The sequence below is a fragment of the Aplidium turbinatum genome, chromosome 8 (assembly GCF_918807975.1).
Source record: "Aplidium turbinatum chromosome 8, kaAplTurb1.1, whole genome shotgun sequence".
NCBI lineage: Eukaryota > Metazoa > Chordata > Ascidiacea > Aplousobranchia > Polyclinidae > Aplidium > Aplidium turbinatum.
This window is the reverse complement of record NC_137479.1, coordinates 24,556,499-24,574,327: the sequence shown is the minus strand read 5'-3', so window position 1 is coordinate 24,574,327 and position 17,829 is coordinate 24,556,499. Positions and strand designations below refer to the sequence as shown.

General features: G+C 37.1%; 2 protein-coding genes across 2 annotated transcripts; one reads left to right on the top strand and one right to left on the bottom strand.

Annotated features, from left to right (window-relative positions):
* The first annotated feature begins 1,716 nt into the window (after positions 1-1,716).
* Positions 1,717-6,116, top strand: LOC145775778 (proteasome activator complex subunit 3-like). The gene is made up of 2 exons (XM_082587145.1): positions 1,717-2,116; positions 5,761-6,116. Exons 1-2 carry the CDS (start codon positions 1,733-1,735, stop codon positions 6,058-6,060), a joined length of 684 nt encoding a protein of 227 aa, XP_082443271.1. The 5' UTR covers positions 1,717-1,732; the 3' UTR covers positions 6,061-6,116.
* A 5,452-nt stretch (positions 6,117-11,568) lies between these two features.
* LOC145775515 (dnaJ homolog l(2)tid, mitochondrial-like) lies at positions 11,569-13,907 on the bottom strand. Its single transcript, XM_082586810.1, has one exon. The coding sequence runs from the start codon at positions 13,843-13,845 to the stop codon at positions 13,219-13,221; it is 627 nt and encodes a 208-aa protein (XP_082442936.1). The 5' UTR covers positions 13,846-13,907; the 3' UTR covers positions 11,569-13,218.
* Between the last annotated feature and the right edge of the window lie 3,922 nt (positions 13,908-17,829).

The window sequence follows — 17,829 nt, the reverse complement described above, 5'->3', positions numbered from 1 at the left end:
CACTGACTTAAAGCCTGAACTATACCCGTTTTAATTACCACAGTAAGTAGTGACATAGAGAGTAGAGAATGTGTTAGCTGTGGACAGGGTGGTTCTATTGAGTTGAACCGGGTGGGCTACTAAACGTTTTCAGTAGGTACATAACGTTTTAATTCCAAAAAAAGAATATAGCTAAAATTTCATGTCTCAAACGTAAGCTTTAGGTGCATACAAACCAAGATATTTTATCAGCATGTGTTTCCACGTCATTATTTTGATATAAACTGGCAAAACGGGCTTTGTAATGGAAAAGCGTCACGTGGGGAGGGGGGGGGGGGGGGGTTGACAAAAACGTTATGTTGGCGTCACATGGGGGAGGGGGGGGTCAAAAATTCGGAAAAACAGCGTTACGTAATATTTGAACGTTCCCTAAATGTATAGCAGTCCTTAAAATGCGTTGCTCAAGCGCACACCACAAAAGTCGAAGCTGTTTTGTTTATGAAGTTACGGTGCTAACCAATTGTGCTATCGCGGCGGACTGGTAATTACGGACGGGTCAATGGAGCTTATGGTTCTTGTTACCGTAGGCTACCTTGTTTGATAAGTACAGAAGAAAAAAAGCAGTGGCGGGAGTGGGAATTGAAGCCACGTCATCGAAGCGACTACTATTGCCCTAATCTTTCGCGCCACTCAAGCGATGACGAAACGTTGACTTCATTAGCTCAATATTTGAGGGTTTTTTGTTCCTCCTGGAAACGCCACTTTGATAACGTCAAGAACAGCTTAACTCCTGGTTGGTTGGCGGTGTCGTAACTGCAATATTACTGGGAATTAACATGTTTAAGTGACCACCTTTATATCTATATAGCAAGGGTTTCAAAAATGCTTTCCGCTTGCGGCTCGCGATGCATTTTTAAACTTTGAAATTAAAGTAGCCTAAATATTTTTCCTATAGATTTAAAAAGGTAAAATTCACTCTACCGTAATTGCTCAAAAAATCTGAAAAAGAAAATGCCTATCAAATTTTACACGACTTTTTAGCGCTACTGTCGCTTCGTTTTATTGCGTTGGAGAAGCTCGTATTGTTACATCACAATCACATTGCCAATTCACTTATTGTGTGCTTGTCGCAAAAGTAACCTTGATAGCCTATTTACCCAAACCAGTTTTTAAGGGTTTAGTTTTTTCCGCCCATTCTGAAAGTTTATTGCAAGATTTTTACTCTCTAGGTCCGTCGTTACTTTTGCGTTCGCACAATGTTTTTTCATGTGTTTGTTTTTAGTCCTTGTAGCCTTAGCCTACAACGTTTTCTTGCAATCTAACGTTCTTACTACGGTAGCCTGCGTATTTTTCTTATTGCGTTTTTGCCGTGTTATTTTGTTTATTGACTTTTTATTGTGCATTAATGCGGCCCTCGGGATAATTTAGGCTACAGGTGTTCATTCGGCCCTCAGAGAAATTTGAGTTTAAGATCCTTGCTATATTGGAAAGCCACTTTAAAATGACAAAATTCTCCCACAGCCACTGAAATTGAGTTGTCTCTTCAGTTTTTCCGAGTTTCATGCAACAAGAACTGTTGCATGTCTGTTTTTATTGGCTTATAAACAAGTGATGATTAGATTTGCAACTTGGCTGGGTCAATACTTTGAAGTAACAAAAGCCTGTCTATGACTAACAATAACCCAAATTTAAAGTGATAAAATCTTTACAAAACTGCTTTAATTTAAAAATATTGTGGCTCATACCAGATATAATGAATTTCCAAACTGAGTTTAAAAATCGTATTTTTCAAGAAGCTGAAGAACTTGTAAAAAACTTCTTTCCCAGAAAAATTAACGAATTTGATGAACTTCTTCGAAACAATGAATTTAACTTGGAGAATATTTCTGCAGTTCAAAAAGCTACCACAGAATCTCTTAAAAGTTTACACGCAGTGCAAAAAGCCATGCATGAGTCTGGAGAAACCAGCCGTGGTGTAAAAGAAAACAGACTCTTTGGTAAAAACGAATACATAGTTCGATTAATTGCAAGAATAAAACCTGAAATTATCACTTTGCTTGAAGCAATTAACACTTTACGAATGTGGTTGATCTTACTAATTCCTAAAATAGAAGACGGAAACAACTTTGGAGTAGAGGCAAGTTTTTCTTTCTTTATTTCTTACAAAAAAAAAGGCCAATATTAAACACTGACGTAACGGAGAACAACCAAACGATTGGAATAGTTCATTTTATTCCGTAGTAAAAATAAACTGCTTAAAAAAAAAAACTTGTAAGATACCTTACAATTTTTATTTTATGTAGGCTATAATGCGGATTTAAGTAATTCCTGATGAGGACACACGTAGGCTACGTGTCGAAAACGTTTGAGTTGATTTTTTTAATGAAACATGTTAAACTGCCAAGGTTACTTTGTTTTGTTTATTTATTGGTGATCTAAATTTAAACCACGGTAGGCCACAGACGCTGTAGGCTTCTTCGTTCTGACAAGCTCCTCGTGGAGCATAGCATCTTTTCACATATAAACTAGGTGGGCAATTGCCCACCTAGTCTCTTTGCTTGCCCCCCTAGTCCTTTCTTTGCCCCCCTAGTTTGAAACTAGGTGGGCAATTTTTAAGACTTAATTTTTGTTTAAGTTAGATCCAAGTTAAAGAATGAACAGCTAAATGGAAAGTTGAGCACACATTTAGAACTTATGAGCCTACCTTTGACCTTACGGTACTTATAATATCCTTAAATGTTCCATTCAAGCAGATTAATGAGCAATTTGTGTTGTGAGTAGGCTACCTCAAATTTTGTGTGAGATTTTAAATGTCTGAATTAAGTTTGTTTCCTGATTTTCATCAAAATAAAATACCAGCTCTTTAGAATCATCTAATTCTGCAAAGATTCAACTCATTATAATATCTTAGCAGTTGTGTTTCATAGGTTATCGTAGTTGCAGTCTTTGAAATTAGTCTCGGCAATTGCCGAGGTGATTGCCGACGCAGTTGCATGAATGGCGCATTAGCATCGGCAATAAAAATGCCGAGGCCACACGAGCGCTTGGAAGGTTAGGGTTAGACATTCCTCCCAGTCGTTATGACACAGCCAGAGATTTGTTCCTTAGTCAACACCCTGATGGAGCTCTGAGAAAGAGGCGTGTGGATGGGTATCAAAGCACGAAAGCCGCAAAACGTGGACGCTTTATTGCGAACGGCGAAGACAATGTAGATTAACAGCGAAGCGATGAGCCTCTTGATGTGATTCCAGTGATGACGCGACAACCTCATCCTCCAATACAGCATCTGATGATTCCGATTCTGACAGCTAGTTCTTTATCAAACAGAGTTTGTGTTGCTCGCATTATCCCAATTGTTCCGAAATTATGTTAGTGTATACGTAAATCGAGGCAATGTTCTCGCAGGGAGCTAATAATTTGTTACTGGTACCTGGTTGAGCAATTAACGTTGTTTTATGATAATTCCACGTCGCTAGAAGTCGAATTAATGTGAAACAAACGTAAATTTCTTATTGGGCATTTTTGTTACGCAATATAATCCGCCGGGAAAATTAAATCAATTTGTGCTGACTCGAACGTTGAATCAACCCAACTTTTCCTCCCGTGAGTTATTATAACGTGACAGCGTGCGTATCGCGTTGCTCGCTTTATCACTACTTTTGGTATTATTACATCACAACAAATCAAACACTGCGGAGCCGCGGGCGTGATAGACTACTCTAGTATATTTTTCGCTTCTCGTTTTACATGTTTTGGTACAATTTTTTCGCAATAAAAGTTCAAAGCAATTGCCGAGGCAATTTCACCTTTTGCCGTTTGGCCTCGGCAACGTTTTTGCCGAAGTAAACATGTGCTAATTTCGAAGACTGTAGTTGTTTCTTTTTACTTTAGTACAAGAGACCTCTGCAATTAAATGTTACTAGATTAAATTTTAATACATTATTATGGGAGCAAGTCTTTTAGGCGCAGACAGTTAGGCGCCGGTCAAATAGGCGCGCACACTGTGGTGTCAGGATATTTAGGTGCGGAGCACTGTGGCGCCAGATCATTTAGGTGCTATTCCTAGTAAAGTCTGCAGATTGTATCAGCTTGGCACTTTGGCAGGTAGAGCAATGCTTTTCACACAAAATGTTATATTGAAAAGAAAAATATGTTGTTTTGTTAATGCGAGTCAGGGATATCTATAACTACGGGATTGGAAACTCTGTGTAACTGAAAACACTTTTATACACCAGTAGGGTCACTGTTCTTTGCGTCGCTGTGATAAAGGTTTACATAAGTTGACCTTAAAAATGGCAAGTAGTCAACAGACAAGGAAAAGTGTAACAATCAATGCACCTGCCATAAACTGAAAAGTATACACTTGCCTTGTTTGTTTAATGTGTTTGCATTCCATTTGTGCAATCCTGTCGTATTTCGTTTGCTGCTAAATAATGTCAAAACCGAGTATTAGTTTTAGTTCTTATGACATCTTAAACTTATTGATTTCGTACTGGGTTGGTGTGTGAATAAGTTTATCCTACAAGTCTACGACAACACATTTCACTGATTGTTGAACACTCCTACTGTATTTACTTCTGATCAGGTTTGCAATACGCAAAATGCTACCGTAAATAACAACAGGGAATTTTTGGATTCTTTGCATTCATTTATTTTTTGGATTCGTGGTTTTAAACTTTTATATATACATCAAATAAGTTTTGATGTGAGTGTACATTTTATATTGTTATTGCGAAATTGAATTTTATACATTCTTTAGTAGATACAAACAGTGTTTTGTTTTAATAATTCTTCTGTAGTCATAGTAATAGGCCTATGTTGACCCTACTGATGTATAGCAGAGAAAAGAGTTTCCAATCCCGTAGTTATAGATATCCCTGATGCGAGTGCATTTATTTGTTGTTAGTCATGGCTTCAGTGAGTGAAGCTGCTTTATCTGGCAATGCTTTTTACACAAAATGGTATATTGAACAGAAAAATATATTGTTTTTTTAATGCGCGTGTTCGGCATTTATTTGTTGTTAGTCCAGGTTTGGGTCAGCGAAAGTTTTATCAATAAATTATTCAAGTTTCCGAACATGACTGAGTTCACTTTTAATTAAGTCAAATAGTAATTACACTAAACATCAGTAAAAAATATACTGTAGCCTATATTCAAGCGGGTGGTAGGCTTGAGTGATGAAAATCTTATTTTTTCCGTCAAAATCCCGACTAGGTTTTGCCAAAGCTGAGCTGATACAATCTGCAGACTTGACTAGGAATAGCACCTAAATGAACGGGCGTCACAGTGCTCCGCACTTAAATATCCTGACGCCATAGTGTGCGCGCCTACTTAACCGGCGCCTAACTGTCTGCGCCTAAAAGACGTGGGCCCATTATTATTTATAAAATATTGTGGGCGGGGATGAATATAGGAATCAATTATGGGTCTCAAAAGTTGAGTTTAGGTAGAATATGCTTTTTTACCCACAATTTGCCTGAGAAATCTACAGTTTTAAGCTTAGATGTTTTACGCTCGGAAAAAATGCCCTTTTCCCATCATTTCGCGCGAAAAATGCCCTTTTTAACATAACTCTCGCGCTAAAAGTGCCCTTTTTTGAAAGTTTGCCCACCTAGTCCCAATTTGTGAAAAGATGCTATGTCGTGGAGTGAGACAAAAGACGATTGAGTGATTGACCAACAATAAATATGTAGTTTTGTATGCATAAGCGAGTCAAAAATTGCAAACCAAACTGTTGATTGTGCTACAAAAAGAATGCTTTTCATCTGATTCTTTGACAGGTTCAAGAAGAGATTCTGGGCGAATTAAAAACTGTTGAACAAGAGCTGGCTTCCAATCATGAAGAAATTGCCGGATATTTTCTGTCTCGTGCCAAAGTTATCACGCAGTTGTGTAAAAGACCCGGCGTTCAAGATTACGTTCGATTTGTTGAAGAGGAAGATGAGAAACAATTTGTTGGCCTGCGACTGATGGTTGCGGAATTACGTAACGCTTGCTCCTCACTCCATGATCTCATCAACAAAAACATCGAAAAGATACGGGCGCCGAGAAATTTAAATGCCATGAATAGTATTTACTAAAAAGACGTGTTTCTATTTTAGCCAAAGCGAAAAAAATTGAATATTATGACTTTTGAGCATTTACTTGAAAACGAGAAACTTGCAACGAAATAGAAACTAATGTTTGCATATTGTAGGTCACGTCAAAGAAGCTGAGAAAGCTAAACCTCAGTTAAACTTCAACATGGTAATAGAGGTAGGGGATACAACACATTTTTTTGGGGGTAGTGTCAAAAACATCAGTGTCCAACTATTTTGGAAACAGTTTTGTTGTACGGCTTCAAAACTGCGAAAAATATTAAAATCCGTCAACTACACATCAGTAGACGTCGTTTGCAAGATTAGTTTTTTCAAATTCGCGAAACGAACAATAACAAAAAAAAAGCTAAATTTCAATGATAGGTACAATTAACTCACACCAATGATTCAAAGTATATGGCAATTAAAATTAATTTTCAAGGAAATCAGGTACCGTACGCAAGTGTATTTTGTGAGATTCGGTCCCCAGCTGTATGACCATGACCAATTTTTCCTGGGACCGAACCTAGAAAATGGAAGTTCGGTAGCAGAACTTTCGGACGCGCAATTGTGAAAACGGTGGCTGCATGCCTGATTTCTTTCCCCAAAGTGTGAAAACACACACTGCGTAACAGTTTTCGGGTATCCTAGTTGCAGTTTTCACAGTTTAGGTAGCAGGGTCTTTGTACGGAAGTGTGAGTTTCACACTTCGGTAGCAGGAATCCGATTACGTAGCGTGAAACTCACACTTTCGTGCAAGGAGCCTGGAAAAACGTCACTTCGAAAATATAGCCTAAATCAATACTATTTGAACGTGCATTTTTATCTTTATTACTTAAAGCTCAATGATAAAAATGCGTTTATAATGTCATCCGCATTCTTAAGCGTGAATTTCATCATGTGTCCACCAATCATTTCCTAATCACCATCTGGTTTACATGGCAACACCTGCTCCATGTCAACATTCTCAATGTCATTATGTTTGGGATATTTCCAGAGCCGGCTGCTTTGAGGTTGTACTCTATGTAAATGCTCAACTTCTACCACCATGTTTCCTTTGTTGGAATGTACATACTCAATAAACCATGTAGGTCCGTCTGCCATTTCCCACACTGTAAGCTGTTTGCCTCCAAATTGTTTTTTCGCAAATATTCGGAACAAGATGAACTCCAGTTTTGGTAATATGCATTGCATGAAGGATATCTTGATCACTCGGCAAGTCCATGATTGTTACATTACTGGAGACTAATGGATCAGTATCACTCAACAAAATGCACAGATTTTCGACACCTCTTCCTCATGAGAAATATTGTTCAGTTTGAATAATCCGGGCATTCGAATTACATCCACTTTGTGTGTATGACGGTAATTTAATATACCAATTCCCCTCTCACTCTTCCCTGATTGCTTTGGTATAAGGTAATGTCGGTGCGTTTGCCTATTGCAGTGAACTTATTATTGCGATATTTTGCTACTACTGACAGGTGGTTAAACTTGCCCAGGTCACGCTCACAATCGGTAAGTTTTGAAGATCCTGAACTGAAAGTTTGTCCAATTTTTTGGCACGAAATTTTTGGTTTTCTTGAGCAAAACCATATTCTCGACCACATTGTAACTGTATGGCTGCTGCAGAATCCTAGTAGGCCTACATATCCTGTAAGATTATAGACTTCAAGACTGTATCTGGTGCATATATCGGTCCATGTTGATAGTGCACAACAAAATCACCCAAAGTATTCATTTTGCCATTCTTAAGATCTTCAAATATAGGGTCATCTATAATTAACGTTACAAGAGATCAAATTCAAAAACTGGCAAAGGAGGCAGACATGGTCTATGGAACCATGTTAACAGTTCTCAAGAAGGATTTGAAGATAAGCCCATTCAAACACATGAAGAAAAAGTTGCTAAATGCCAATACCATTGAGAAACGTCTCTCCAGAGTGAGATTTCTGCTCTAACGCATTGAAGGAGGAGGCAAGCTGCCAAACCTTGTGTTCAGTGATGAGAAGAAATTTGATGTCAAGCATCATTTTAACAGTCAGAATGATTGTGTTTGGTCAAGAGATGGTGACGCGGAACCCTGGGTAGTCACTCGAAGACAAGGGGTGGCATCAGTGATGGTGTGAGCCGCAGTCAACGAATCAGGAAGAAGTCCATTGATTTTTGTGGATCAAAGAGTGAAATTGAACCAAGAAAACTACCGAAATGATATTCTTGAAGGTTCATTGTTGTCTTGGGAAAAGAAACACTTCAAAAAACGTAATTGGTCATTCCAATAAGATTCTGCCCCTTCACATGAAGCTAAGAGAATGCAAAACTGGCTTTCAGCCAATGTGCCGTTCTTCATTTCCAAGGAAGAATGACTTCCTTCATCCCCTAGACTTTGGCATCTGATCTTACCTTGAGAGCAAGGTTTCGACTAAACACCACCAAAGTTTGGAAGTGCTGAAAGCTAATCTGAAAAAAGATTGAGCCAAAATACCTCAAAGAGTTATTCGTGTCTTCTCAACAGTATGCTTTTTGCAAAGCAAATGATATGGTCGATGATCAGATGACAATGCAATTGCAACATGCTCTTCCACCTGCAAGTTCTTGCTTGCAGCATCAGTCATTAGACTATCTGTTTTGTCCCATAATTACTTGGCTGTGACAATAGAAGATGTAGTCAGTGAGGCTACTGTAGCCAATCTCTCGTAGGTTTTAACTATTAACTTCGTAATATTCATCCTGTCTTTATACGCAAAAAAATTGTTCAAATTTTCACTATTTTAAAGGTCACGAAACGAAAGGTCAAGCCTCTGCTCTTGGGGTCAACTGAGGTCAAAATAAAACTAAGGATGTACCGAAGAATAAAGTGGGTCAAGTGGAATGTACCTAGCATATGTGCATGTAGAGGACCTACACTCCACTCTACACTCTTTATTGTGAATTCAATGCCGAAAATCGAATATTTACGTTTTTTCTCACAAATATGGTCAAAATTTTAAAAATTGTGTCTACTGATGAAAAATAAATATTTTTCAAATATTTTTGCATATTGTTGATAGTTATCACAAATACTTTCCAAAAAATGTGGACAGAGCAAAATCTGAGAAGGTCACACTTTATCCCCTACCTCTAATGGTAACCAAATGTAAACGAAAAAGCATCAAGATCAAGCGGCGCTGGTTCGATCATCGGGATGTGTGCGATTGCGCTGACAAACAACGTGAAGAGGTTAGGTGTCATCACGCGTTGTTAGTGGCTGCTCCAACAAAGTTGTCAGAGAGGATGTTGCTTCGGGAGACCGCGTATGTTCCCGACGTGTAGTGGAAGCTGCTAGCACTGTTAAAAATCCTTCCTTGTTTGCCATCATCACTCATCAGTAGAGTTGTAAATGCAAAAAAAACGAACCGTTTTTTTTTAAAAAAAACGTGTTTTTTTTCAAAAAAAACTTGGGCCAAAAAAAACACGCGTTTTTTGGTTTTATTTGTTTTTTTTCATATTTTTCTGGAAAAGTTGCAAATTTTTTACAATTTGCAGCTTAGTTTCATTATAGTGCTCTTGAAAAACATTAAACTAGTAAAATTGGTTTTATTGGTGTGCTGAAATTCCAAAGTGTGTGTGCTTGGCAGCAGCATATGTTTTTTGCATAGCCCTATAGCCTTCGTTGTTTCACTTTCTTCTTCATTCTCAGGCATGTTTGTGGCAGTAGACCTGACAAACATTGAATTAATGCAATTTGATACATGACATAATGTAGATGAGTTAATTTATTTTTCCTTTTATGGAAGTGCCCTTTATGGAAGGTAGCCTACGATGTTAGTATACCGGTAGGCCTACTGGTTATTTTTGTACACACTCAATGGGTTGACGAAATTTTGGCAAAAACAAGATGGCAGTATTCAGAACACACATTACCTTGTTTGTGGTAATTTACTAATGCAAGCTATTGCCAATAGCTTGTTTAAACATGTTTTTTAACTGATAGCTTAACAACGATGTATATGCTTTATAAATGTTGAAACAGAAGTATTCTTTTCGTGTGTTGTAAGGTCTTAGACACTTTGTTATTGATGCTTCCTGCAGATCATTTGTGACATAATGCAAGAGATCTTATCACTGATATTTTTAGCTGTCAAAAGTAAGTGAATTTGTCAGAAAAGGTTTAGGTTAATGTTCCTTTCAAATGCCCACCACCCATGTTAACTATTGCTAGTAACTACCAACCATGAATGAAGAAAATTTCCCTTTAAAGTGAAGTTTTTCAGCACTGCTCAGTGTTCACATAGTGAATAAATGCTTCATAATACTTTTCCTGACAAGAATAAAGTTTTACCCATATTAGGCTACCGCAATGCAGGATAAAGATACAAAACAAACATCAAAGATGAAAACTTATTTTATTTGGGAACTACGCTGGAGTAAAAAGGAGAATTGACCTTTTGTCGTTACGCACCAATAAAACCATGATGCGTAACTTTAATTTTTTTTCTATTGGGCAGAGGAAAGATTGATAAAAAGTTTGGCAAAAACAGAAAAGTGATAAAGTCTCAAAGTCCTGAAAACTACAGTAGTTCAATTTGGATGGATAAGTGCAACCATACTTCTTTTAAAAATGTCTATGACAGCACAATGGTGTGATTAAGGGAAAACAAACATAACTATGACATCACAAAGGAGTATTGAACCTCTTCAGGGAAAATAAAAAACATCAAAATGCTTCCATCTTTCACTACATTTAAATGTGATTTGGGCTAAAAGTTGGGGTTTTAGCACAACACTGCTTTTGCCAAACTTTTCATCAATCTTTCCTCTACCCGATTAAAAAAAAAAATTTTTTTTAAAGTTACGCATCATGGTTTTATTGGTGCGTAACGACAAGAGGTTAATTTCTTTTTATCTGAAAAAGTAGTCGCCAAAACTTGTTTTAATGTTCATAAACAGATAGCCCACCCCAGAAAACATGGGGTAGAGGTAAAAATTATCCAAATATGTTGAGCGGTTCTTGAGATATTGCCATTTTTCTATTGCTCCTTATCTATGAAGCCACCTAGTGGCTAAGGTTACTTCACTTATAACTCGAGAACCGCTTGTGTGATTTTCATCAAGTTTGCACCAAATGCACATCAACTGGAACAACCTCTTGGCGTTGTACTGGAAAAGGTGTGGAGTGCTGGTCAAAAGTGCCTTTGTTAAGTAGAAAAACAGGACACTGACCACCTAGTCTTAACATGCCCATTAACCAAAATCCCAGGTGGCTTCGAAACTGTACACGAGTGTGGTACTGCATTTAACAACTGGCTCGACCAAATTACAGACAATACTTGAGATGTGCCAACCATAGGACACTGTTACTACTATTTGAGACAGTGAGAAATCTTTATGGCTCGTGTGTTGAGACTTGGGATCTACAAAATTGCAATGAAAAAATAGGCCTATACCAGACATATAGTCTGATTTAAAGTAAGTTATACGAGTTATGAGACTGCTTCTTTGTTGAAAGAGACGCTATTGCAATGAGTTTACCCTAATTGCTGCATATTGTGACATTTAATGTCAAAATAGGTAAAAAAAACAAAAAAACGAATAAAAAACAAAAAAAACAAGCTCGTTTTTTTTTAAAACAAAAAAAAACGTTTTTTTACATCTCTACTCATCAGCCTTTAAATTAAAAATAGTTGGACCGACATACTTTACAGTAGTTTAGGATCTAGTCTAGCGGGTCCAATACTGTGCCATCGAGTGCAGAAGTACGCATTTTGCGGAGTTCTGTCAAGTAGCAAAATATTTCAATCTTGAAAATATTACTAAATCTGGAGCAAGATGGTGAAAATTATACTGAAGTAAGAATTTTTGGCGCTGTTTGTAGCCTATTAACACATGATGAATTAACGAAACAGAATGCTTTAATAATGAGAAACCAATTTCGAAAGTAAAGAAATTGCTCCCAAACAAAATATTTCGAATATGATCGTTTGAAACCGCAACATTAGATGCCAGAAATTCGCAGCACAAACTACATAGCTCATTTATAGCCGTGGCTCATCAACGAATTATCTTATAAGAGCAGTGACAAAAACAAAGAAATCACAAACAAAAAATAAAAAAAATTTGAATACGCATCACTAGGCCCATAGAACAGTATGTAGTTGGCAATAGCCAGGCATATCCTCATTAAAAACACACAACCAAATCATCATTATAAGAGCTGCACAATCTTAGTTTTCACCATACATTAGACGTTATACAACTGATTTCGTATTACTTCTTCCAGGCGCCAGATCAGTAAGCATCTTGTTTTGTCCAGCAATTGAGTTTTTGTAGAAAGCCAATTTTTTATTACAATTTAGCCCAATATTGATAACCAAATATTCAAATTTCCAAGCATTTTTATCGATTTAATTGATATTAGCCATTATCTGAACCAGATTATCCAATTATATATCTCATGATTTCTAGGTTTAGGAATCTTGTGCGATAAAACGTCTTATGGGATTGACCAACCAAAAGGTGATTAGGTTAGCCATATGGGTCGTAAATGACAAGTAAATAAAAAAAAAGACAAAATTGAGATTATAAAATTTAATTTTTTCGGGTCCAATAAAAAGTTGTTTGACAAGAGATCGTTTATTTGATCACTTTGCAACAGAACTATACATTTGTCAGTAAAAATATACCACTGTATTCTATATAAAAAAGTAAACTTGAAACAACTTGCGAATATTGAGGACTTATGCTTTTCAAATAAAACCCAGTTCTGGAGCACTACCAAACTGCTTAATCAAAATCACTTGCAATTACTAAAAAAGGATAGTTATAGCTATCTTTCAACAACTGTTTAACATACAGTCAAAAGTTTGAAATTTGACACACCAACTACATAATTTATTTCCATAAAATAAACAAAAGCTGTTCATTCTATTACGGTGTTCCAAACTTAACTTAGTATAACATGACTATCAGAAACTTAGATACAAAATATTCAACACACAAAGCATATTTGGTAAAATATTTTTGTGTTGTTGGCCAATTTGGCATATAGCCTACTGTATCTTGCTCAATACTAAAACCACAAGCTGGAACAAAATAAATTAACTTGTTAGTAAAATAAAAATGAAACAATGCCGAGTGTGTTCAAAATTGTCTTTTAATTATAGCAATGATTCAAATCCCAATTTATTTACTTTTCTTATCTTTTTTAATAAATTTCATTCCTTTGGGTCCGTGCTGTATTTCAAATTCCTCAAAGTGTTGTTTTGCACGAGCAATGTTTTCAGGCTTCATCATTTCTTCAAACATTCCTTTCATTGCTCTGGACGCCATGGTACCAAAAATTCCACCAGACTTTGTGCTTCCGAATCCTTGATTAAAACTTTGAAAGACTTTTTTGAAAAGCTCTTCAGCTTCTTTAGGATCAACTTCTCGATATGTCCACTGTTGCTGACCATACGGATGACCCTGGGAACCTGCAAAACCTTGTTGAGAATACGGATCTGAACCCATCATATCATATTGCCGGCGTTTTTCACTGTTTCCTAGAACCTCATAAGCCTGGGAAACTCTTTGAAATTTAACTGCAGCATCTTTATTTCTTGGATTAGCATCTGGGTGATATTTTTTAGCTAAATTAAAATAGCTCTGTTTAATATCCTTTGCGGTTGCATTTTTGGAAACACCCAATATTTTGTAGTAATCTTCAGCAAGATTTCGTGTTGAAGTATGCAATGATTTAGGTACAAAGCATGGTCGAACACCATTCAATAAAGATCTTGAAAACAGCAGGAAACTTGCTTTCAGCATCATTCAATGAAATACTCTTCAGAACTATGTTGCATGTGTTACAAAACAGCACATTTTATAAAACATAATGCCTTTACAAAACATAATATGTTTGAAAAAGTGTGTCATTTAGTGACCACCGACAAGCTTAATTAGACAATAAGTAGTAAGTACCGTGTAACAAACATACCCGCACGTATAGTAGAAATCAATTTATTTTTTTTGTTTGGAAGATACAGCAAAAATACCAGTCATGAAAGAATTAAAAACCAACAATTCTTACTGAATGAAAAGTAAACAGCAAAATTACCACTGAGTCATCAAGTCAGCCACCACTTCTAATAAGCCTGAGTAACATAAAAAAAAAAAAAACTAGAAAAAAAACTATAAAAACAGAAAAAAAAACTATAAGTGTTAACTATAAAAACATAAGTGGAGTAAGAAAAAAGAAAAACAACAGGGAGCAAGTGAGAAAGGGTACACACTACACAAAGTACACAGTGATGCCAATGCTTGCTTTTTTGAGTTTCAAGTATAGCCTGCTCAAGGGCACCAAGCAGTCTTATAATTATTAATAGCTTGAGTTTTTATCAAATTTGCTTTAAAAAATGTAAACTGTCATGAAGTTTTCTTGTCGTGGTTGACCTTGAACATAGTATATTATCTGCAACGGTGACGGAATCTATTTATTACAAATGATTGAATGTGACTGTCTATTCATCCAATTACTTGTTTGTAGCGTAGTAATCTGATGCCATGTTTTACAAAACCACACATCAAACATGTTGAAACTGTCAATGAGAAAATAAACCTATCTTTGATTGGTGTTAAACTGTAGAAGCCTTTTGGGGATAAGGGGGTTGGTTTCTCACTGAAAAAAATTAAATTGCACAGGCAGGTAGAGTAAACCCTACAAGCCCTTTTGCAGAAACTGACGCGCAAATTTTGACAATGATGAAACGCAAAATTGCATAATGTATCATAAGCTTCAGTATTCAGCAATTATTAAATGCATGTCCCTGAGCTGAATTTCCCACAAACAAATTTAGTTTGTTAAAAACTCAAACATTAATATTTTAAATATTAAATAATATTAGGAGTGGGCTATATGAGTCAAAAATACATTTTTTGTTATTTTTCACTGGGGACAGTTTTTTTCTATTCCATTTAACCCAGTGGTTCCCAACCTTTTTTTGGTTGTTACCCTAATCTCCACCCTGAAGTGAGGCAATTACCCCCACGATCAATTTTCAAAAACAAAGGTGTTTATTGCTATGTATTTCACTGAATACAAGATAACAATGCGCGGTAAACATTCAATGCGAAGATTGGGCCTGGACTTCAGCCGCCAGCTTTGTGATCCTGGGCTTTGTGGTAGGCTACTGAGGGCGATTCTTGCGTCGATTTAGGCATCCAGGCAATTGCGCTTCTTTGTCTTCATTTCCAAGACAGTTGAAAATCCTTGTTCACAGCGATACGTTGTTGAAAAAGATGGCAGGATATTTAATACCCGTGTGGCTAATGTTAGTGCGTCCTGGAGTCTGCCAATCCAGAAGGGTTCTAAGCCTTTCTCCTTGAAATCAAGTTTCAACGCTTCGTTCTTTCGGAGAGTGATAAATTCTTCTTTGGGCGGAAAGTCGTCATCATCCACCTGGCTGTCATCACATGTGAAGGGCTCTATGCACCAAATGGAGACTAGCCGTGTGCATGTCCAAATTCAGAAAGTATAGTTGTCCATCTTCTTGGCTAGCTGGCCTAGCTAAGTGGTGAGCTATGTCCTCCTTCAACTCCCCTGTCAACTCAAGTCCATTGCCTTCGAGGTACACGTCGATTGTCGAGCGTCTGAAACTGCGCCACTGTGCCTCTTCCAACTCGCTTGCTACTTAACCTTTGCGATAATTGCTGCTACGGCTACTTTGGTGTCGATCACAGTCACATTCTTGCCTTGAATTGCCTATTGTCGATTCACCAAACCAAAGATATCAGCCAGATAGCACAGCTGGGAAATCCACTGTTGGTTAGTGAAGTATTCAGCCAAGTCAGGCTTTTCTATCAGAAAAACATGGACAGCCTCACGAAGTTCTACCAGGTGGATTATCACTTTGCCACAAAACAGCCATTATACTTCTGTGTGGTACAGTAATGCTTCAGATCTTTCTCCCATCTCCTTGCACAGTTCCTTGAAAAGACGACTGGTCAATTCTTTCGCTTTTATAAAATTCACAACCTTCACTTGCTTCCAAATCTGGTCTTGTTACCCCCCCAAAATAGGCAAATTACCCTCCGGGGGTAATTTACCCCCAGGTTGGGAACCACTGATTTAACCTATCGCAACATAAAATGGCAAAATTGTTGATCTTATATCCAAGAAAAAAGTGTGCAGTTTCCATGAAAAATCAGATTTAATAGGGCCATAACTTTACTATTTTGGGGTTGTTTTCACTGGTTCTGCTGTCCATTGTCCAACCCTATGTTTATGGGGTCAAGCAATCTGTTAGTGCATATCAGAAAAGTTACTGACAATTGGAGGTTGACTTAATACTAATTTTTACCAAATTCACCATTTTTCACCTTTATTGGGTTATTTCTTTAAACACAGTTTCAATTTTAGGGGCGTTGTTTAAAATGTAACATGATTTTCTCCGACAAAGGACCCAAGTTCCTGAAACTGTCACAGGGACAATCTGTTGCTCCATAGTGTCTTGAATGTCATCAGTGCCAGGTGGTCGCTGCCAAGTTTCATCTCCTGTGCTAGCACGTGTGAGATGGTCCACTTGAAATATTTCATCCCCATTATCCCAATGTACCATCTTTTGTTTTCTCCGACATCCCATATGACGGCAAGTGACTAGTTTGGCTGGAACACCAGGTCTTCATTATCCTGACCCTCTGCCTCATCAGTTCCTGTAAGATTGTAAGTGTTTGCACTATTTTCTCTTCACAAGGGAAGACCACAGCTTCCTCAACTTGGAAATCATCTGATTCATCTCCAAGGAGTACCGCACAGTGAGGTTTTCAATCATCTCCTCTTGGGATATCTTGTTGGTAAGGTATCCCAATTATTAATATATTGAATATTAAAATTTTTATATACTGGTATATAAAAATTATTAATATTAAATTTTTTAAATAATATTAAAAATATTTTAAACCTCAATCTCAGTGGTGAACCCTTTTTATTCATTGAAGTAGTGTGCCTCAGTGTTGCCACTCCTAGTGTTTTTCCACTAGATCTAGTGTTTTTGGATTGCATCTAGTGTTTCTTTAGCAATTTACCGCTATGGGACCGTTCAAATATTATGTAGCGCTATCGAGGGGGAGTTTGTGAAAAGCGTTACGTTAGCATCACATCGGGGGGGGGGTTCAAGCAAAACGTTACGTAATGCTTACGAGTACGGTAGTTTATTTGTGCTGGCTGGTATCGTCATTTGGATACTAAATTAAGCTGAAATCATATCCAACAGCACCTATTCAGCACCAACAAAATCTCTGTCAAGTATCAACTACGATAGGCCCAGGGATATCTAGAGAAGGGGATATGAAGGCTCGCAGCAATTGCCTTATTCTCATGATACTACCAGGGCGGTAGTTTGTAGTGCTTTAAACATGTGGTTCTTTTTAAAATTGTAGAAAGCTTTCTAGTGCAGCTGGTACAATGAGCTACAGAAGACAGTTAGCAAATGTTATGTAGAGCATATTTAAAGAATACTTGTTTACAAAGACAGTTGAAAAGTTACCAGTAAAACTGTTTTTTTTCAACTAAGCCTTTGCAGTAGGCTAGATGTAAAGCAAGTATATGGGTAGTAGAATTAACAAGCAACCATGAGCATGCTGTGGATATCCAGGCCTGATTCTAATAGCGCAATGCAAGTTATCATAACAAGATTTAATAAACTACTATCGGTGCCAATTGTAATTTTACGACAAACACAGATTATTTACGATAAACAAAAGCCCTTCTATTGTCAGACGTAATAAAAGCCTTCGTATCCCCTTCTTTAGATATCC

Coding starts and splice junctions, on each gene's coding strand:
- LOC145775515 (XM_082586810.1), bottom strand. CDS start 13,845: ATGATGCTGAAAGCAAGTTTCCTGCTGTTTTCAAGATCTTTATTGAAT.
- LOC145775778 (XM_082587145.1), top strand. CDS start 1,733: ATGAATTTCCAAACTGAGTTTAAAAATCGTATTTTTCAAGAAGCTGAA. Junction 2,117..5,760: donor GAAACAACTTTGGAGTAGAG/GCAAGTTTTTCT, acceptor ATTCTTTGACAG/GTTCAAGAAGAGATTCTGGG.